The 22,038-nt window shown below is 44.5% G+C and overlaps 1 protein-coding gene and 1 long non-coding RNA gene across 2 annotated transcripts in view; one reads left to right on the top strand and one right to left on the bottom strand.

Annotated features, from left to right (window-relative positions):
- KCNU1 (potassium calcium-activated channel subfamily U member 1) overlaps window positions 1–16,019 on the top strand; it is a 152,901-nt gene extending 136,882 nt beyond the window's left edge. The window contains exons 23-27 of the mRNA XM_044933170.2: window positions 1,236–1,307; window positions 4,344–4,483; window positions 10,779–10,973; window positions 13,377–13,501; window positions 15,380–16,019. Of these exons, the coding sequence (XP_044789105.2) occupies window positions 1,236–1,307; window positions 4,344–4,483; window positions 10,779–10,973; window positions 13,377–13,501; window positions 15,380–15,791 (944 nt within the window). The 3' untranslated portion in view covers window positions 15,792–16,019. The remainder of the gene's footprint in view (window positions 1–1,235; window positions 1,308–4,343; window positions 4,484–10,778; window positions 10,974–13,376; window positions 13,502–15,379) is intronic.
- On the bottom strand, window positions 8,022–10,843 carry LOC123330858. The gene is made up of 2 exons (XR_006547102.2): window positions 10,720–10,843; window positions 8,022–8,282 (listed from the first exon to the last, which is right to left on the bottom strand). It is a non-coding gene; the product is annotated as an uncharacterized LOC123330858 (long non-coding RNA).
- Window positions 16,020–22,038: the final 6,019 nt, after the last annotated feature.

The following is a 22,038-nucleotide window of genomic DNA, read 5'->3' as shown; positions in this document are numbered from 1 at the left end:
CACGGCACTCGGGATCTTTAGTTTCGGAATGTGAGATCTAGTTCTCTGACCAGGGATTGAACCTGGGCCCCCTGCATTGGGAGCCCAGAGTCGTAGCCACTGGCCTGCCAGGGAAGTCCCTAACCAGCAGTTTTAAAGCAGAACTCCTGATGAGAGCATCGTGTATTTGTTTTGCTTGGTTGTGTTTCTTTGCTTTTAATCAGGATCCTAGATTCCTATTTCTCTCTTCCATTTTCTTTCTTTACCTTTTTTGAGGGTTTAACTTGGCGACCAAGACTCTGGTGTCATTCTTGTTTTCAAAACTCCTCATTTGTCAACACGAGCTGAGGCTGTGTTCCGGGCCGGGGCTGGGCACTGACTCTCTTTGGCATTCGAGGCTCATGGACTGAGAGGAAGGGCCTTGTCTACTAAGGCAGGAACTAAAAGCAAAGGATGGAGGCCCCTGTGACCTCCAGTCCCAGTCTTTAAGGCATTCCTGAGACGTTACGGATTGGGAAGACCAACCAGACCTGGAAGGCAGGCAGTCTTGCTGAAGAAGAAAGAGGATGTGGGCAGAGCCTCAGGCCAGGAGGACCCCAAAGAGGCAGAAGCACCAGGAGCAGAAGCCCCCCCAGTGGCCATGTATCCCCAAGTGCTCCTGGGGAGGCACTCCTGCTTATTCACAGTTTCCTGAAAGTTCTACAAGCAAAAGGATGTGGTTTGAAGCACTGCCTGCCTGAGCCATCACCCGGGACCCCACACGGTGCAGAACAATCGTATTTAAACTTTGTTTGCCAATAAACAACTATCGGGAGAGCGCCACCTGTTTTTGCAATTCACCTGAAAGGTCATTTAGGACAGGAGTCCCCAACCTCTGCGCCACGGACTGGTAACCCCCATCAGATCAGCGGTGGCTTTAGATTAGACATAAAGTGTGAGATAAATATAATGAACTTGAATCATCCTGAAACCATCCCATGTAAAAATTGTCTTCCGTGAAACCAATCCCTGGTGCCAAAAAAAGTTGAGGACTGCTGATTTAGGAAACACACACACACACCACTAAACTGGAAAGCAGAGGCTGAGACTTTTTTTTTTTTTCTAATTATAGAAAAGGATTTGGGATTTGGGCGTGAGGGTTGGTTTGCTAAGATAAAGCACCAAGAGCCACGGTACACTTCTGCATCCTTGTCTGTGTCACCAGCCACCGCGTTTACGTTTATCGACCCCTTTCCTCCCTGTTGTCTGTTCTGCAGAGTTCGCCCGGTCCTGCAGTAGCAATCCCAGGAAATCAAAGTACCGAAGGATCCCCATTCTCACCGAACTGAGTAAGTTGTGTTTCAAGGGAGAGGTCTTTGCCTGTGTGCTCGATGACCCAGGGTTGCCTTTAGGATCCACCGTCAAAGGACTGAGGACCCAGAAGGAGACCGATAGACCATTCTGTGCTTGCAGGACATTATGTTAGGCTTTTATTCAATTGGTGATGTTGATGTCATCCAGCAGAGCCTATCGTGTGTGTGTGTGTGTGTGTGTGTTCGCGTGTGTGTGTGTGTTGCGGGGGGGCGGGGTTGGGGCAGAGGTGGCTCCTGCCTTCCCCACTCCTGCAGTTTCCAGGGGAAGGAGACCAGCACTTGTCTCAGCCTCATTCAGAGGGAACCCCCCGGGGGAGGGGACATTGATTTGAAAACTGCAAGAAAGGCTTTCCCTGAACCAGCTTCTCTGCCCATCAGGCTCCTTCCTCTCCTGTGGTGATCACAGGGCAGGCGCTGGGTGAGGCCAGTGAGGCCCCAGGGTGCAGACTTTAGGAAGAGGCTTGCTCCTGAGTCCCCTGTGTCTTCTTGATCCCAGCCCTGAGCAGTGCTCTTATAAAACAGAAATGCTCCATAGCAGAAATAACAGACCAGGCTGTTACCTCTCACCAACACCTTATGGAAAACGAATGTATATGGAACCTCTCCAGATGTGAGCAGCCCTGGGGGCAGCAAGTAAGGCGGGGGGGAGGGGTGCTCGAGGACACTGGGGGGTGTTTGTGAGGCACTCAGGGAGACCCTGGGTTTAATACTGGTAATAGTTGGTGAGAAAAGGGGAGGTTACGGAAGAAGGGGCGGCACCTTTAACATAGGTTGGATCAGCTCAAAGTCAATCTCTAAAGTTGGCCCCGGGCATGAGATTTGACTTGATTCAAGGATGTAACAAAAGTTTTAGTGGGAATTTTATGATTCAGAGTATGTAAGCCAAATGAAACTTTAACCAAGCAGATGAGCAGACCTCAGAGTTCCAGAAATGAAGCAGGTGAACATAGAGAGGAACCAGTGGGTGACACCACTCTGTGGTTTGGGAGTGGCTGTGCATAGGAAGGCGGGCAACAGTCTAATCCCTGTGCCCCGGAGCCCTAGCCCTTCAAATCCAGGTTGGAAGATCTCAGAGCCCTTGAGTCTGACTCGTCCCTGCCAGTCTGTCTGTAACCACCCTAAAACTGTTGGCTACAGTTCTCAGTTTTTGTTTTATTTTTATTCCCTTTTGAGCCATCTGTCACCCTGATGTGTATATACCCTAAGTTTTGTATAAGTTAGAGTGGTTGGGAGGGGACCAGCGAGCTTCTCACTGGCCCCAGAAATGCATCTGGTCACTCTCCAGGGACATACAGCTTTGTTCAACTAAACACCTTCTGGCACCTGGCAGCACCTGTCAAATTAGCCGAACAATTCTCCTGCCAGTTCACTCAGTTTCTGTTCTTTGGCTGCAAGGAAGGATCACAGTGACATAAGAGCTGTGGATTTGAGAGCCAGCATTTCAGTACAGAGTGTACAATGCAGGATAACAACTGGGAATACTGAAGCCACTGGTTTAGGATGACACAGCAAGAACTGGACAAGGGCTTCTGGGGGATGTGTGTGTGTGTGTGTGTGTGTGTGTGTGTTGAGGGTTGGCAGTACAAGAGGAAGAAAGTATGTGTGCATAGGAAATTTGGGTTGATATTCATCATACCTCCCTCATCTTTTATAAATATACATAGTTCTTGGAAGAAAATTATTCCCTAATACCAGAAGTCTATTGCTTCCCCCAAACTTGACTAAGGAATAATTTTAAGAATGAGGGACCAATCCAAGCTCAGTAAAGAGTGTGCTCTGAGTTGCATGTCCAATAGATTTGTCTGGATCAGTAATAGGACAGTCAAGAACTTTGAAGGATCTAAGACATCATGCAACTTGCAAGCTATAATAACAGGTTAATCTGCCCAGTTTATGGAAGACACAAGACCACTGGGTCAGAGAGAGTGAATAGTTTAGCACCCACAGCAATAGCAGTAGCATCCTTATTTTTTTTGCTGGTTTCCCTAGCCTTAGTTCCCACAGAGGGGCATGAAGAGGACCAAGTAACACCTGGATCCACATTGAATTGCTTGTTGGAGAGGAACCCTGAGCTTCGGGAACCAGAATCTTTTATAATGGGCAGTAAGCGTGCCTTCCCTTTGCTCTGGGAGGAGACATTATCACGGTCTGCCAATGCTGTCCTCTATACAAAAACATTTTTGAAGCAATAGTCTTGGAACGAAGACAGTCAGTGCCTCTGCTGTCCTAGAAATGAATGATTGCATTGAGCGCAGAGGTTGCCTACAGGGGTCTGAGCTGTAGCTTGGGGCTGGCACAGATTTGCTAATGGATAATCCAGCCGCTGCCACCCTGGTTTGGTTAGGATGATTCTCGAAGCCCTTGCTCCTCAAAGTGTAGTCCACGCGTCCGCTGTAGCAGCAGCATCTGGAAGCTTGTTGGACACTCGGATGCTCGGGCCCACCTCAGACCCAGTGGATCAGATGTGTCATAACAGGATCCCAGTTAGTTCACTTTGCACACTAAGTTTTGGAAGCCCTGATTAACTCATTCTAGACCCACATGACTCTAAGAACGTAAGTAAATACCCAGCCATCTGTGAAACAGTATATGGAGAAAAAGACAATGACAGGGGTGAGCAGATGTTCTATTTATGTCTTTTATACCTGTGTGATCATTGAAAGTGTTCCCCACCTTCCCCCCCAAAGTGTCCTGGCTTGAAAGACAAATTATACAGAGTGATTTTCAGGATACTTGCTTGGAGAAACTGAGCCTAAGATCCAAGAATAACTCCTTGATGATGAAGGTACTCAAAAGGATATCCCATCTTCAGGGGATGAAGATATTTGGAAAGAAAAAAAAAAAAAGTACTAAAATTGAGGCAGGTCCCACATTGACCCCATAGTGGCATCTGTCCCTTTGAGCAATGGTTCCCCCCTCCCCTCACCCCCACACGCTTGGTCAGTCTGCTCTGAAAGTCCTGTGTTCCTAAACTTGTCTGCCTGCCTTTCCCTTTTGCCTCTTTTCTTGCAGAAAATCCTTCCAACATCCACTTTATTGAACAGCTCAGTGGGATGGAATGGAACTTCTCCGGAACGAACCTGCATCTGAGCACTTCCTTCGCCACTGGCACCGTCTTTTCTGGCAGCTTCTTGGATTCTCTCCTGGCCACGGTGAGTGCCACGAAGCCCAGGAGCCCACACGACCAGCCCCTTGCCTAGGGCAGTGCACGTGGGGATCCAGGGATGATGCTAACTGATGCCTCGCAATTCTGCATTCTCTGATTTTCCAGAAACACTTGACATTATTTTGCCTTTTCTCATAACTGTGTGGCAAGGGAAGCTTGCATTTTTAAGATTAGAAACGTAAAGCCCTTGGAGCCAGGACACTCAATACCAGGGGGAATATGCACAACAGCATAGAACCCACCTTGTAGCGTGTGTTAGTCCCTTAGTCATGTCTGACTCTTTGCGACCCCATGGACTGTAGCCCCCAGACTCCTCTGTCCATGGGATTCTCCAGGCAAGAATACTGGAGTGGGTTGCCATTCCCTTCTCCAGGGGATCTTCCTAACCCAGGGATCAAACCCTGGTCTCCCGCTTTGCAGGCAGACTCTTTACCATCTCAGCCACCAGGGAACCCACCTTAGGAACAGTCATAACGTCATCCCTCAGGCTTTTCCTTGGGCCCAAGATCTCTGCTAAATGCCTTCCCCACATTATCTGTTTAATTCTCCCATCCACCCAATTAGGAGGATATAATTCCTAGCCTTCTTTTTATTTATTTATCTAGTTTTGGCTGTGCTGGGACTTCATTGCTGGGCATGGGCTTTCTCGAGTTGTGGTGAGCGGGGGCCTCTCTTCGTTGTGGTGCCTGCATAGACTCTGGGGTGTGCAGGCTCAGGAGTTGTGGCTCGCCAGCTTAGTTGCCCCGTGGCATGCGGGGTCTCAGTTCCCTGACCAGGAATCAAACCTGAGTTCCCTGCATTGTCAGGCAAGTTCTTAACCACTGGACCACCAGGAAAGTCCCACTAGCCTTGTTTCCTAGATCAGGAATCTGAAGCCTAAAGGGGTAAATAAGGTGCCAAAGGGTACTGCACTCACACGTGACAAATCCCTAAGGTCCCAGAGTTAGATCTTAACCTGATCCACTGCTGCTCTAGAAGTCTCTTTCTGTGATGATGAGTGTGTTTTCAGTACACTGAGGTGGTACTTGGAGGAATCTGCCTCCCGGGGTGCTCCAGAGCTGCTGTGGGATGGACAGGGAGAAGGGAACCAGGGTGATCCAGCTCCCAATGTCTCCCCACCACTTTCCCCCAATCAGAACAGCTCTACTCTCAGCTGGATCCCGCATGAGGTTTCTGCATACTGCTTGATTAGAAGAAGGATTTCAGTTGTAAAGAAGACTTTAGAAACTACTACTTAGAAGTTAGAGAATCTGACCAACAGGCCGAAAATAAGAGAACCAGATTCCTGTTCCCCTCTGTTCCGAGTCATGTCTCCAGGTCCCAGTCAGGAGTCTTGTCTGCCACTCAGCCACAGGTCCATTTCGTCCCATCATTTCCCTCCCCAAGGAGCATCTTCTAGACTGGGCTCTTCCTGCCTGGTGTCCAGCTTGATGCACCAAGAGCTCGGTTTCCCATGGCTGCAGAGTCAGAGGTTATAATTAGAAACAAAATGTGTGTTTCCCTGGTGCCCTCCTCTGCAGAGGGCGGGGCTACCGACAGGTGTGTTCAGGACAGGCTGCCTCCGATGAAGGGGGCTGACGCCTCTGCAGCTTCTGGAACAGGGTGAGGTCCCTCCTCGACCCCAGTCTAGATTGCCTCTATTTCCTCCCCCTCCTCACAAGTCCTCTGAAAACTGCTCTGTGCTAAATTGCCAGTGAGAAACACAAGGAGAAGAAACTCACATGTCCTGGGAGAGAGCTGAGCCCGAATAAAGTGGTGTGAACTCGTCCCTACTTGGAAGCACTGACGTTATGTTTGAGATTTTCCCCCTTCTATCCCCTGATACACCTGTCATTTTTTAAAATAAAAAATAGTGGATTTTTCCTCCAAATATTCTGATTCAGCCAACACAGTACCTTCAGGTATCCCCTGGAATATTACTGTAAACACCTGGCCCAGCTGGAGAAACACACCTATAACATGTAATTTTAATCTCTATAGTTTATAAAGGATTTTGCCAACAAAGGACCATCTAGTCAAGGCTATGGTTTTTCCAGTGGTCATGTATAGATGTGAGAGTTGGACTGTGAAGAAAGCTGAACGCCAAAGAATTGATGCCTTTGAACTATGGTGTTGGAGAAGATTCTTGAGAGTCCCTTGGAATGCAAGGAGATCCAACCAGTCCATCCTAAAGGAGATCAGTCCTGGGTGTTCATTGGAAGGACTGATGCTAAAGCTGAAACTCCAATACTTTGGCCACCTGATGCGAAGAGTTGACTCATTGGAAAAGACCCTGATGCTGGGAGGGATTGGGGTCAGGAGGAGAAGGGGACGACAGAGGATGAGATGGCTGGATGGCATCACCGACTTGATGCACATGAGTTTGAGTGAACTCTGGGAGTTGGTGATGGACAGGGAGGCCTGGCGTGCTGCAGTTCATGGGGTTGCAAAAAGTTGGACATGACTGAGCAACTGAACTGAACTGAACTGATAAATCCTTTATAGTTCGATGCTATAAAGATTAAAATCTGGAGGGGGCCCTGGTGGCTAATGCAGGGGACACGGATTTAATCCTTGATCCGGGAAGATCCCACATGTCATGGACAAACTAAGCCCGTGTGCCACAACTACTGAGCCTGAGCACAAGAGCCCATGCTCCGCAAAAAGAATCCATCACAGTGAGAAGCCCACGCACCACCACCAGAGTAGCCCGCATGCTGCAGTGAGGATGCAGCACAGCCAAAAATAAATACAAATTTAAAAAAAATAAAGTATAAAAAACTCTAGGGGTGGGGCACCCAGACCACCCCCCACACACACATCCATGGGAGCAAAACTTTATAATAATAGAATTTCAGAACTAGACATAAAAAAGAAGGCATTTTCCTTTGCTTATAAGAAGGTAAGGACAGTAACAGAAGTTATCTGGTTTCTCAAGTTCACTCAGTTTTTCCTCCCATATAGCCTCATTCTCAGAAGTATTACTCAAAAAATCTTGGTCTTCAGGCCTTTTGAGAAACTCTCGGAAGAAAAAGCAGCAAGTAGCTAGGCTGCTAGCATCTGTGTTGTTAAGGAGTGATATCCTGGGTTAAGAGAGAGACCTCAAGCTTCATTGTAGTTCAAAGTTAAAACCCTTTTCTACAATATTTTCTAGCATTGGAAGTCCAAATGCTAGTAAATCTGATTATATTAGAAACATTCTCCAAGTTTAGAAGCCCTAGACTATTTCAAGCACATTTCAACTTGCATATTTTCTTGACAAAGTAAAAAAAAAAAAAAAAAAGAAACAATGAAGAAAGAGAGGGAGGGAGGAAAGAAAAAAAGAAAGAGACCCATAGGGTAGTGCTATGAAATCCTGAATAATAAGGATGTTAGATGAGCTCACAGGGTAAGGGTGACATGTAAATCCCATTATTTCCCCCAATATAGAATTGCAAGCCTTTTGATGTCAACACTGAAGAAATGATATATTCAAAAGCTAAGCCTCTCTCCATTAAATATGTAAAGTATGTTTCCCCAGAGCCATGGACACCAGGATAACCCTAGAAGTTACACCTTTTTCTTTAATCAGTGGAGAATTATCCTAACAGCATTATGTTTGATCATTCTGCACTGCGGCCACTTGTTCTTAAACGGATTGTGGCCCAGCCTGGATTTACAGCCTCTGCACCCTCCGGGATTTCAGGGAGCCGGATCCTTAAGCATCCTTCTGGGAGGTCACAGGACACAACAGAAAGAAATGTCACTTAGGGAATCTTTGCAGTCTGGACGTGAGGACGGAGAAAGCATTTGAAGTCATCTTTAATCTGAAAAATATTACAGAAATTCTTTTTATTTTCTCTTAATTGACTTAGATTATATTCTTTCCCAGCTTACCTTCTCCAGTGGTCTCTATATGTTCCAAGAAATACGCATTTACTTGTTAAAAATCAGCTGCCAGTTGCACTCAATATTCTTACAGCTGTTTTTGCACTCAATTTTTAAAATTATTTACAATAATTAATTATTTGAAACCATCTTTGCACTTAGTATTTTTACACCTGCTTGGTCCAATGCACTCCTGAGAACATGAATATTGAGTAGATAATGTCTGTCTGAAAGACCACTTCATTTAAGGCAGCGTTGCTCCCTCCCAGTGTGGTTTGAGGACCACCGGTGTCCAAACCACCAAAGGTGCCCTTTAAATTTTGACTCCAACTCCTCTTTGGTAATTCTGATCCAGTAGATCAGGGGTCTTGGAAATCTGCTCTCACAAATATCACTCCAGGTGATCTAGGTACCTGAGAACCAATGTCAGAGATAACAGAATTCAGTGTGCACACTGCGTATCTCATTTAATCCCACAAATAGTGCTCAAAAATGGGTATTATCATGTCAGCTTTAAGATCATAAAACTGTGGCTAAGAGAATGCATGACTTGTCCAAAAGTATTCTGCTAGAACACGCCAGCCCAAGATTCAAACCTGGATGTGTTCCCTACAAACAGTTAGCTCTCAAATGCAGAATAAAAGCCAGTGACCATGGGATCGCAAAGCAAGGAAAATTTCACTCTGATAAGGAGGCCCGTGAAGAGTCTGCCAGTTTCATAAAGGAAAGATGAAGCCGATGTTCCAAAACAAGGGCATGAAGGAGTAAGTGTGTAGCTTGAGCGGCTGCAGAGAGACCAGTGTGCCCTGGAGGGAATGTCAGGTCTTGTGCATCTTTGAATGCCACAGAAATGAGTCTGAGCTCGGTTTTCCAGCAGAGGTCTGACAGTGAAAGTCCAAATTTGTGTTTCTAGACAATCTTTCTGCAAGCATTTTGAGTGATGGATCACAAATGAGAAGAAGACTTGTAAAGAGGCCCCTCTCACAACCCAGGCTTCGGGAGGCAAATCCCTGAATTTGGACAGAGAAAGTCAATGGTAAAATTTCTCAATAGCGATTAAGTCATTCCTATTGTTTATAATGAAAACAAAAGTACTGATTTTTACATAAGTGCTATATAGCCACGTAAATTATTTCTACTGGAGTGAAAGCCCAATTTAACTAAGACAAAGGTAGGAAATTAAAAACTTTACATAGATAACAATAGATTTGAGAAAACCTCATGGGCAGTTATTACAGTGATGTTTCCATGTATGTCACTGCCTAGTCAACACACTATGTAGGAATCCTTTGGAAAAGAAGCTTAAGAAAATGGCTATGCTTATTCCGACTCAAGCTAGTTTCAAACTAAGTTGACCCACACATCAATCTCAGGCTTCATTTTGATGTCAAATATTCTAAAATTCCATTCATTTACTCAACACATACAGTTTTTGAAGTGTTCTATAATAGCTATGAGAGATAATACCTGTCTTCACATAGGTCAGAATCAAAAGGAATGTAAGTAGATCCACATCCAGAAGATTCAAGAATAGACAATAATAATATGTATAGTCCCCTAAGGAAATGCTGAAGCTGAAGCTCCAGTACTTTGGCCACCTGATGAAAAGAGCCGACTTATTGGAAAAGACCCTGATGCTTGGAAAGACTGAGGGCAAGAGGAGAAGGGGCCATTAGGAGATGAGATGCTTAGATAGCATCACTGACTCAATGGACATGAATTTGAGCAAACTCCAGAAGATAGTAAAGGACAGAGGAGCTTGGCATGCTGTAGTCCATGGTGTCAAAAAGAGTCAGACATGACTTAGCAACTAAACAACCACCACCTAAGGAAAATGTATTGATGTCTCATTAAATGCATATTTTAAAATACATGTTGATATTATTAGGGTATCTATGGCCTGCTATTCTCCTCTGATCATTTTTGGAAGTGGGGACTACCATGGTGTCAGTATCATTTACCCATTAATTTCTTCTGCTATAGCCCTCCCTCAGGAGCAGGAATACAGTATGGGTTATTTTCTCTGCACTTTGCTTAACCCAGCACCATACTCAAACCACCAGCTTTTGGTTGATTTTAATAAGGATAATGACGGGACTTCCCTAGTGGTCCAGTGGGTAAGACTTAACCTTCCAATGCAGGTGGTCCAGGTTCAATCCCTGGTTGGAGAGTGAATAAGATCCTACATGCCTCAAGGCCAAAAAACAACACATAAAATAGAAGCAATATTGAAACAAATTCAATAAAGACTTGGAAAGTGATCCATGTCCAAAAAAACAAAAAATCTTTAAAAAAATTAATGATAATGAGAGACAGAGCTTTGAACCATCGGATCCATTTCAGACAGCCATACCCAGTAATTCCCACCTCTCTCACCTCCACGGTCTACAGAGCAGCTCTTCTGATTTTGTACGTGCCTTCTCCTTGCTCTCCAGGCTTTCTACAACTACCATGTTGTAGAGTTACTTCAGATGCTAGTGACAGGAGGGATGAATTTTCAGCTGGAACAACATCTGGATAAAGAAAAGTTACTTGGGCTGAATACCGGCTACTCTACGATTTTACCTGGAAAGATGCGGTGTAAGCTGGGGCTGCTCTCCTTAAACCAGACCGTCCTGTCAGACATTGAAGTGAGTCAGCTCTTCTTTTAAAAAAAAAAAAATAATTTATTTAAATTGGAGAATAATGACTTTACAATATTGTGATGGTTTTTGCCCTACTTTGACATGAATCGGCCACAGGTATACATGTGTTCCCCCCATTCTGAACCCTCCTCCCACCTCCCACCCATCCTATCCTTCTGGGTTGTCCCAGAGCACTGGCTTTGGGTGCCCTGCTTCATGCAGCGGACTCGCACTGGTCATGTACTTTACCTATGGTAATGAACATGTTTCAACGCTATTACTTCAAATCATCCCCCCGCACCTCTCCCGTTGAGTCCAAAATTCAGTTATTTACATCTATATCTCCTTTGCTGCCCTGCATGTGGGATCGTTGGTACCGTCTTTCCAAATTCCATATATATGTGTTAATTTACAGTGTTGGTCTTTCTCTTTCTGATTTTCTTCACTCTGTATAATAGGTTCCAGGTTCATCCACCTTATTAGAACTGACTCAAATGCATTCATTTTTTAGCTCAGTAATACTCCATTGTGTATGTGTACCACAACCTCCTTATCCATTCATCTACCAATGGACATCTAGGTTGCTTCCATGTCCTGACTATTGTAAACAGTGCTGCAGTGATCATTGGGGCACATCTGTCTCTTTCAGTTCTGGTCTCCTCAGAATGTATGCCCAGCAGTGGGATTGCTGGGTCATGTGGCCATTCTATTCCCAGTTTTTAAGGCATCTCCACACTGTTCTCCAAAGTGGCTGTACAGCTCTTCTTTCTCACAATAGTTTCCCATGTCCTTACCTCCCTGAGTTTTGGAAAGGATCCAACCTGTCTGCGTTCCTAGACAGCTTATACTGTATAAATAATAACAATGATAACAAAAATTAATATAACATAGTCATAGTTATTTCCAGTTTACAGTGCATTTTCACATGTTATATTTATCTTGAGCTATATCAAGCAGTTGATATGATCCTCATCTTCCAGGTAAAAAATAAAGTGCCCTGGAAGCATCAGAGGGGTTCAACAACTTTGTCCTTTGACAAGGATACTAATGATAAGTGTAATGATTAATATTCACTGAGCATTTGCTTAGGCCTGTCTGCTTTTTTTTTTATTCACTTAATCTATCCAAGGATTTACAAGGTAGGTATCATTATTTAATTCCATTGAACAGATCAAGAAGCTGAGGTACTTACCTGAGACCATATTGTCTCCCAGTGGCCAAGCAGGGTCCCTCTAAGGCACTCTGACCAAGGGCCTGCACACTCTCCCTACACTTTAGCTATTAAAGAAATTGGATCATGTCGTCTGAAATCAGGCAGAAGGACTCCGTGTTTGCATCTAAGAATCTTATTGGGCCAGCCAGTGAAAAATGCCTGAGTTTTCTCGGTCCTCAGAACTAGCAAACAGTGGATTACAGCAAGGAAAAGATAATTCTGGAAAATTCCAGGGAGGCATCTGGCATTTGGGGATCTGAGTCAAGTCCAGCCCTGCAAAGAGGAGTCCACTTGTCAGTGTGATGCCCCTGGGTTTGGGGTTGAGTGGCGTGGCCTTCGGCTCCCCGGTGTTGCTGTCAGAGTCCGGCCTTTACAGGGACATGAGCAGAACCCCTTCTTCACAAACATCCAGCCTCTGTGCCTGCCGTGTCTCGGCTGGTACCACCAAGAAGGGTGAACCCCACGCCTTGTGCATCTGATTGCCCAGTACACACAGCATTCCAAAGCTCCCTCCATGGTCTAGTCCTTCAAATCTCTGTGGTCCTGGGTTCCTCGTCTAAGGTTGACCTTGTGAGCAATTCTAAGCCCAGGACGGCTGCCGCTGGCCACGTCCTGTTGGTACCAGAGGTGGCAGTGGACTGGTAAGCCCTTTCTTCTCCACTGATGTGTGGGCCTCGCTCTGTTCTTTACCCTGAGGTATCACAGACCAAAACAGACTGTTCGTTTTCAAATTCCCAGGATCCATTTGCTGCTGCTTTGGATACCTGAGGTCCACTTGTAGTGCCTTGTTGGCAGTAACCTGAGAGCAGGGTCAAAAGAAGACTGCTCTCTGGAGGTCACTTAACATCCCAGCTCATGGCATGCCTTGAAAACAGCATTTCCAACCTGGCGCTCATTGTTCCTTGTTAGTCGTTACCAAAACATATCAGTATTGATAAAAGCGAGCATAACACCTCGCAACACCCCATGCATCAGAGGCTCTTCAAAGACCAGAGTGAAACAGTTGCTGGTATGAGATGCTCAAGACTAATGGTAAACCTGGTTTCCTGGCCACTTACCACCACAAAGGTACTAGGAGGTGGCTCTTGGGTCTTCCAGGCTTCTTCTGGGAGGAAAGGCAGATGACAACCCCAGTGCTTGCTGTGGCTTAATTTTAAGTGCCCCTGGGCATGTGTTTTTCTCTTTTCTCTCCCCAGCCAAGAAAGACTTTTGGACAAATATTCTGTGGCTCATTAAATAATCTTGGAATCCTGTGCCTCGGCCTATACCGCATGATAGATAAAGAAGAATGCAATCCAGAGCACAAAAGGGAAGTATGCTGGTGCAAAAGGTGCTGGGCCCCCATCCAAGCATAAAGGCCAAAGCTACTTCATTCAGGAATGAAAGGGGTGGCCAGAATTCAAGGCCTCTAGTTGCAATGAAGGGTGTGGGGAAGTAGATATGTAGGATCAGTATAAATAATAGGAATGAACCCTGATGATTGGGATCCAGTTAGTACTGGTCATGTGAAGAGAATGGGATCTTTATCCCCAGTGAAGTTTGAGATGTACACCCAGATTTTAAGTCTGAGTTATTTTGCAAGTTACCCCTGACCCCTGGCTGTGCAACTTTTTAAAGCTGAAAGCCACTGTCCACTTTGGAAAGATCCACTTGTTCACTGCTGGGCTCACTGGGTAAGTATTTATTGAGTGCCTCTTCTAGCCACTGTGCTTGGTCCATCTAAGTCTTGGGAGTGATATGTAGAGATTTCAGTTTAAAGAAAGATCAGTGTGACAGCAGGAGGGAAGACAGAGAAAATGTGTGTGGAGGGAGGAGGAAAAAAAAAAGATGGTGCCGTTTGTAGACAGCACAGCGATGGACTTCCAGGCTGAGAGTCTCATGGTGGGAGCGCGCGGGATTTGGTAGAGAAGGAGAAATTAAAAATACCAGAGTGGAAATGGACTGTTTCAGGAGAAAGGAGAAGGAAGTCAAATCACTCCAAGTGGAGTTGTGGTGAATACAAAGAAAGACAATTTCTCGGCTCAAAGGAGAAGAGAAGGGAAAGAAGGATGCCAAGGTCAACCTGGCTGCAGATGAGGGCTGAGCTTCCGGGAATGTTTACATAACATAACACTAGGATTTCTCAGCAACAGATGGCTAAGCCCCTGCTGAGAGAAGAGAGAGGGGAAAGTTCACAGGGAGTGGAAAAAGAGGTAAAAGTTACAGTAATTGCTGCAAAGGATGGAAGAAGGAGTTTATGGTGGATTCGTAGAAGCAAAACTACAAAAGGACAGGGGGATGGGAAATCCTGATGAAATTCAAGATCAGTGGTCCTCAGAGTAAGGAAACAAGAGAGAGAAAGAGTGATGGGAAGTTGCGGGCAGAGAGTGATTGATTGAAGTGTAAGATTGTAGCCGGCAGGATATGTCAGGAAGTCATAACATCAGTATGTGGCCGGGAAAGTGGTTAGGAGATAAAGATCGCTGGGGAGTGGAAGTCAAAGAAATTGGTCTGCCTGTTGGAGTCATAAATCACGCAGGCACTGCAGGCACATCAGGTGACGGCGGCCCTGGAGTTGGAGAGAAAACGCATCCCACATGCCAAAGGCTTAAATAAACATGGAGCTCTGTGGATGACACTGATGAGTCAAGAGGGAGGGTGGTATGGCTGTAGAGCGTTGACCACAAAGATGGCAGAGGAGAATGATGCTCAGGAAATGGCACTGGAAAGCATGAATGATACTGACATCTCCTCCCTCCATCTCTGTCTGTCTGTCTATGTCTGGGCTCCATCCGCTTCCCCCCAACAGCTCTGGAAATGCTGTGGACTGTGGTGATTGGGAGAATAGGCAAGCCCAGAGCCTAGAGTTAGAAAAGCCATCAGAAAATGACTAGCCCAAACTGTGGTCCTACCCCACTCCCATTAAAACGATGGGAAGAGCAGGACCCAGAAGGGAGACAGCATGTCCAAGATCAAAGATGGTTGGTTTCAGAGGCAAGGATGAAAATACCAGTCTCCCAGTTACTAGTCCAGGGCCTCTCCTATTGCACCACACCAAAGATTTTTTTTTTTTTTTTAATCAGAAACCAAATAAAGCAAGGCAAAACAAATCTTTCCTTTTCTGTCCCCCAGCCAATTGACTTTCTTATTTTGGTCACTGCCTGCACCCACACTGTCCCAGCTGCAGGGGTACAGAATTCATGTTTGGCTTTTCTTACAGGTTTGTGATTACCCGGCCAGAAAATGAGTTCAGCCTGCTGCCCTCGGATCTTGTGTTCTGCGCCATCCCTTTCAGCACCTCTTGTTACAAAAAGGATAGTAAATCTTCAGCTTCATATGAGATTATAAATATAATGCCACTGAAAAAAGAGACGGTCCCAGACGTAAGTCCTGACCAAACACCTCTAGTTGACCAGGCCAAGGAGAGTGTATCACAACTGCCCTGTAGGCCAGTCCCTTTGTTGGAGCCCAAACCAATCCCTGCTACTGATTCTAAACAAGCAATATTGACTCTGGGCAGTAAACATTCATCTCATCACCATTGCACATACCCAGGTGAAACTGTGGAAGAAAATGGAAAAGAAAGCATGGAGGAAACCACAGTGGAAGATGCCTATGCCTTTCACCATTAGACTAGACTTGTCGCTATTCCCCAGGGGCCCCTGGCTCACTCTTTACACAGCATCTCCAGAGATGGTGACTTTGAACACGGAAGATAACCATGGAAGTCTGCCATCGTGCGCCAATTGTGCAGTGGCAGGTAGACCAGCAAGCCCACACTGTTTAGGAAGAGACAGAAGTTTGATTTAATCCCACTGGACCTGGTGTGATAAATAAAGAAATAGATGATAAATGCCTCTGTAAGGGAAGTGCATCGCTCTGTGTCTCTTAGGCAGGAAACATGATGGTTGGAGCTATATCAAAGACGTTCTTCAGTACTTGACTGGGTTTCCTCCAGACGGGATATGAGTCATCAAGATAAAAGTGAGAAGGACTTAGACATAAGAGACAAGACATAAAGAGCCCCAAATCAAGCATCTTACATTCTTTATCTTCAAACAAGCAACTAGTGAACTAGTATATTATCATCTTCTCTTTTTCCCTCTTGCTTTTTATTTCCTCATCTCTTTCTATAGGAGATGAGAGCGGCCACTTGGAGAGATACTTGTTTGAACTGGAAAGCAATTTGTGTATAATGAAAGCCTAGGCATGGCCTGGCACAAAAATGAATATTAGAGTGTCCTCAAATGGGGTACCTGGGTGAAGTCAGGTAGGTTGAAATATATAACCCTCCAGATCCTCTTATTGAAGAACAAAGACAGCTCACGAGAGGTAATAAAACATTTCCCCTTGTTCCAAAAGGAACCAGTCCACTTCCTGGTAAACTGCATCATTAGGTCATTTTGCCTGGGTGTTACTCTGTTAACAGAGTAAAAGTTCAGCACATCCAGGAAGTATTTTCTCCCAATTGGTGAACCTCATGAGCTTCCCAGGAGGCACTGGTGGTAAAGAACCCACCTGCCAATGCAGGAGACATAAGAGATGTGTGTTCAGTCCCTGGGTTGGGAAGACCCCCGGAGGAGGGCATAGCAACCCACTCCAGTATCCTTGCCTGGAGAATCCCATAGACAGAGGAGCCTGCCACCCAACTATAGTCTGTAGGGTCGCAAAGAGTCAGACACGACTGAAGCAACTTAGCACACATGCACGGTGAGCCTTGTAAGAAGTGCCTTCTTGTGTTATAAATACAATACAGGGAAAAAGGAGGAGGAAAGAGAATAATAAACTATATTTCTCTTAAATGGTTTTACATAATGTTTATGATATCCTTGACGTTTTTCACAACATCCTTGTCAATTTGGTATCACTACCTCCATTTGACAAAGGAAGAAACTATGTCACAAATAGAGTTCCCAGAAAGGATACCCAGTTAAATTTTAATTTCAGATAAACAACAAACTTTAGCATGAGTGCATCCAAATTACTGAATTTAGCTAGTAAGTGATCGAATCCATATTTAAACCTAGTTAATTCAACCCCAGCACCTATAAACATGTGCCTCTAAGAACACAAGTAGAGGAAATGAAACAAAATATTCATCTATGAGAAAAAACTTTGTATTGGGAAAGCTTTCATTGTAATGAAATTAATATATGTAGGGAAAAAAGAGTGATTGTAAGAAAAGTTGTCAGAGACCAAGGATCCTTTTTTAAATTTTCCAAGTTTAGCTAAGTCATCTTCATCTTTCTCTTTTTACAGAGTGACTTTCTTTGTTTTTCTGTATACATGGCAAAATATATTTCCTTGCAATTCCAAAGTTACAGCTAGAGTTGAAGGCATGTCAGAGATTTAACTGTCCTGTTTCTGTGTATCAGATCTTGATTTCTGAAAGAAAGTACGAAGAGGACCCAGCTTTGGCTTCTCCATCCCAGCTATCAATGGATGAGGAACAGGGTACCTCTGAGTGCAGGACTTGTCCTCAGGGAAGGGAGGCTAGTTCATGACCTAGGAAGAGGTACCACCAAATATCTACTGCAAAGACAGTACTATTTCTTTGCCACATTTCCCTGAGCCATTTTATCCATATAGCAGTTCCAGTAGAAACAAAATATTCCTAGGAAGGGATGGACAAGCCCTGTGCATATTCATATGCACAGACTAATAGTTTTTATATATATTTTCTAATCTAAACTTAGCCTCTGGACCTTCAGAGTAAAAACTTAGCCCTCAAATGGTCTCACTTTCAATGTAGCAGAGAAATTTGAATGAAAAGTTCTTTACTTGCCAGCATTTTAGAGGAATGGGTACCAAAAATATGGCTAAAGAAATACTGAGGTATATGCAACCATTGCCAGTATGTGAGTGCTTCTGTTGCCAGTCTTGAAAAATAAAGTTGGCAGAGGGCCTCCTAGACTTATGTGCCAAGTGACACCATAACTCTAGAACCAAACCCTTTACCTAGAGATATAATGTACCCTTTACATTTTATTTTTTTTTATTTTTTTTTTATTTATAACACTAGATCCTTTGGTAATATGGCAGATACTTAATTCATAATGATTATTCAATTCTTATCAATTGAAGAACTGACATGAAGACAAGATAAAATGTACAATGAATTTAACAGTATGTGACTCAGTGGTTTTTATGATTTTTTTTAAAAGACATTGACCTTTCTGAAATTGTATGAAAGCTACAGTCTTCCTCCCCAGAGAAAATTAAGAGATGTATGTATTACATAAAAGACATCATATAAATGAGAGGGAGGTCATGGGTCACCCTACAGTTTCTCCATCATCTTCCCAGACCCCTGATATAGACCTTCAATAACCAGTGCAGTGATCACCAGAAAGGACATGGGAGTCAGGAGACCAGAGTACTTGTTTTAGATATTTTGAGAAATAGCAAAAATGCCGCCTATCCAATGGATGGTTTACGTAAGCCTAGAGAAACACTGGAGCAACATTTAAAGGACTAAGAAGGAAGACAACCAGGTTACCCTGAAGAAGCTGGAAGGCAATGTGTGATGATCTCTTTAGGATTTGGTGTTCAAAATGTGGTCCCCAAACCAGCAACATCTACAGTACCTGAAGGTGGGCTCCATCCCAGACCTGTTGAATCTGATTCTGATTTTAACAAGATGTGTAAGTGATCCATACATTTAACTTTGAGAAGCAGGGCTTTCAAGGAGTATATATGTGTTTATGTATATATGCGCAACATAGATATATGTGATATATATCTGTAATATAAATTGCACATCCACATAAACACCTACATATACACATATGCATACACACATACGCACATACACACATGGTGACTCCTGGCAAATGAAAAGATCTGGAGGTTTGGATTTTAACAAAAACTATGCCCTGCAACATTTAGCTCTTTGGCGTGTTCACTCCTATTTAAGACCTACAATACATTCCAAACATCTCTAATTAGTTATAAAATCCTTAAGCTGAGTACCTTTCAAACCATAAAGGAGTTAAGGGAGGTTAAAGTTCAGTCAAGTTGGTGAATATTTTCCTGGAGGAATAATAAACAACCTTCAGCTCCAAGGCATGGGTTATTCCTTCCAGGTCAATGAAACAAAGAGCCGAACCTCTCAAAGCCGGCTGTGTGGGTTCCTAGATTGGCATGCTTAAGGATCACAGGCAGGAGAGGAGAGGAGGCGAGAGAGAGGGAGGAAAAGCCCTCACACTAATGAGGTTTGAAAGGATACAGGATGAGTCCAGCCCTGCCTGCTGAGAAGAAAGGAACCTAGCAGCTGATGCTAAGTTCAGACTAAACTAACCGCAAGTCCCCTGGGGATGTCACAAGGTAAACCTGATCGTCTCTGTCATTTACAATCATTATCAGGCAGACTGCTCCTGTAATTTTACTGGGGCGCCAATTAACAGACCCCTGAAGCTCGAGGTGGCGGGGCGGGGGGTGGGGAGCGGGGGAGGGAAATGTCCCAGGCCTCCTCTGGTTTTTGAAAAGGCTAAACCAGGCAGCCTTTTCGCTGCTGTCTTCTGATCATTACCTCTGTCAGGGCGGGGGCGGGGGATGACTTCATACAGGGCAGGGCGGCTCAGCTCAGGTGAGTGGCTGGAGTCAGGCTTTTCTCTCTGCCTTCACTTCCTCTGTTCTCCAGCAACCTCAGGGAGCCTCCGGAGAGCCCAGCAAGCCTTGTTACTTTCTTGCCTGAGATATGAAAGTGTTGATCAGCTTTCCCTCTTTCTCATCTTCAAGAAAATATCTTTGCTGCATTTCATCTTGCAGGAAACCCAGGAAGGCCAGCAGATGCATCAAGAAGGCAGCCAAGAAGGACCACTGAAATGTATTCCTTGGCCACCATCCTTCCTGACACCAGTCTTTCTCTTGCCTTCCTGACACAGCCAGGCTTTTTCACTAGTCATCTACATCACCTCTTGATTCCCACTGCTCTGGTTCACTCCTTAAGCCACCCTAGGCTCTGGTCGCAACCCCCATGATTCTGCTAAAAAGACTGTAAGATCATCAGTTCCTTTGAAGTCACTGGGTTGAGAAGAGTATTAAGTACTGTCCAACTTGCAGCCTGGGTGGGATTCAGCACAGCTGATCCTCCCAACTCCTGTCCCATTCGGAAACATTCTCTTCTCTCGAGTTGCATGATACAACCATCTTTTAATCGTCCATTCACTTTCCTGACTACGCATCCTCAACACTCCCTTCAACTTGCCTTTTATACAACGTGATTAGGTATTAGCATCACTCAAATCTTGACTGTGGACTTCTTTTTTCACTCTCAGGGCTCAGTGAGTGATCCACATAATTAAACTGGAGAGCATCTTACCTAAAATTTTAGGACAGAAACTACTTACCTGTAGCCATTATTTCTATGCAAGAATGTGGGCCCAGGTGTCCAGAATTTTTTTTTTTTTTAATTTTAAGAGAAATTGAGAATTCTGATTTTTACATAAAATATGATGCTGTTAAATATGTTTCTCATAGTCATGAGAGAGTAACTATAGCAGATGAACCCCTACTCCAAGAAAAAATGTTTAAAATTGGTTTAAAAATATTTTAAAATACCTGTTTGAAGTAATCATAGAGCCACACAGTCAGTAAGAACTTCAAAGGCTAAGATCCAAGAGAAAAGAAAAGCACTGAGGTGAGTTCGCCATTCTCTGATGTTTTTCCCTCAGGGCATTTGCCAAGTGAGATTAAGCAAGAGATCAGGTTGGAATTCAAGGTTAAGGGCATTCAGCAGTCACAGGGGGGTGGACGGGAAAAAAAATGGAGGTGAGGTTTATCCAGGCAGGTGGGAATTGAAGGGACTAAGTTTTAGAGAAAAGAGAATGGAAACAATGAGTGTGTGCTTGAGAATATTATTTATTACTAATATTTCCAACATAAGAGGCTCAGCAAACAAAAGGAAAGGCCAATGAAGAATCTAAAAAGCCAAGCAGAGCTTCGGCCAGTTTCAAAGTGCTGGTGGGGTGAAGTTGGCATCCAAGGCTGGGTGAGGGCGATGGGCCCAGTGTTCTCAGTTGACATTCTTGAACACTTTTCCTTTGGGATTCGACTTCAGACTAGAAGTAGACCAGTCCTCACAAAGCCTGGAATCAGCTTTAATGCCTCCCATTCCTGGACTGTATCAAGGGGACCAACCCCTACTCCAAGTAACTCATTGAGTAAAAAAGTCAATAGATTCTCTCTGCTGGAAGTTAGCATGATTCAGAGTGTCTACACTTTTTTATGTACAGAATCCAACATTCAATAAAAATAACTGGAGTCAGTCTCATATCTGCCTTGTTTGATGCTTTTCTTGAGCAAGATAAATGAGCCTCCAGACAGACCAACAAGCCTTGCTGCCTTCAGGTTTCTGAGACGCAGCATTGTCCACAGTATCTTTTATTTCTTGTTTGCCTTCAATAAATAAGTAAATAATTACCATTTACTGAAGCTAAGATGCTTCAGTCACGTCTGACTCTTTTGCAACCCTATAGACTGTAGCCCGCCAGGCTCCTCTGTCCATGGGATCCTCCAGCCAAGATTACTGGAGTGGGTCACCATGCCCTCCTTCAGAGGATCTTCCCAACCTGGGGATCGAACCAGAGTCTTCTGTGCAGGCAGATTGCAGGCGGATTCTTTATTGCTGAGCCACCAGGGAAGCCCAGGAATGATAGTAGAGAGATTCAAATGGCCTCAAATCAAGAGGAAAGAAACAGATAATGGAGACGACTCACAGATGATCTAGATATACTATGCAAGACACAGACTTTAAAGTAACTGTAACAGACATGTTCAAGAAACTGGATGCCACTTCCCATAGGACACCAGTGGCAGAGCTGAGGGATAATGTTGTTCTGACACAGGGAAGGAGGGATTTCTGCCTGCTTGCTAACC

The sequence above is a fragment of the Bubalus bubalis genome, chromosome 1 (genome assembly GCF_019923935.1).
Source record: "Bubalus bubalis isolate 160015118507 breed Murrah chromosome 1, NDDB_SH_1, whole genome shotgun sequence".
Taxonomy (NCBI): Eukaryota; Metazoa; Chordata; class Mammalia; order Artiodactyla; family Bovidae; genus Bubalus; species Bubalus bubalis.
Note: the sequence above shows the minus strand (reverse complement) of the source record. Positions and strands in the feature narration are given on the sequence as shown.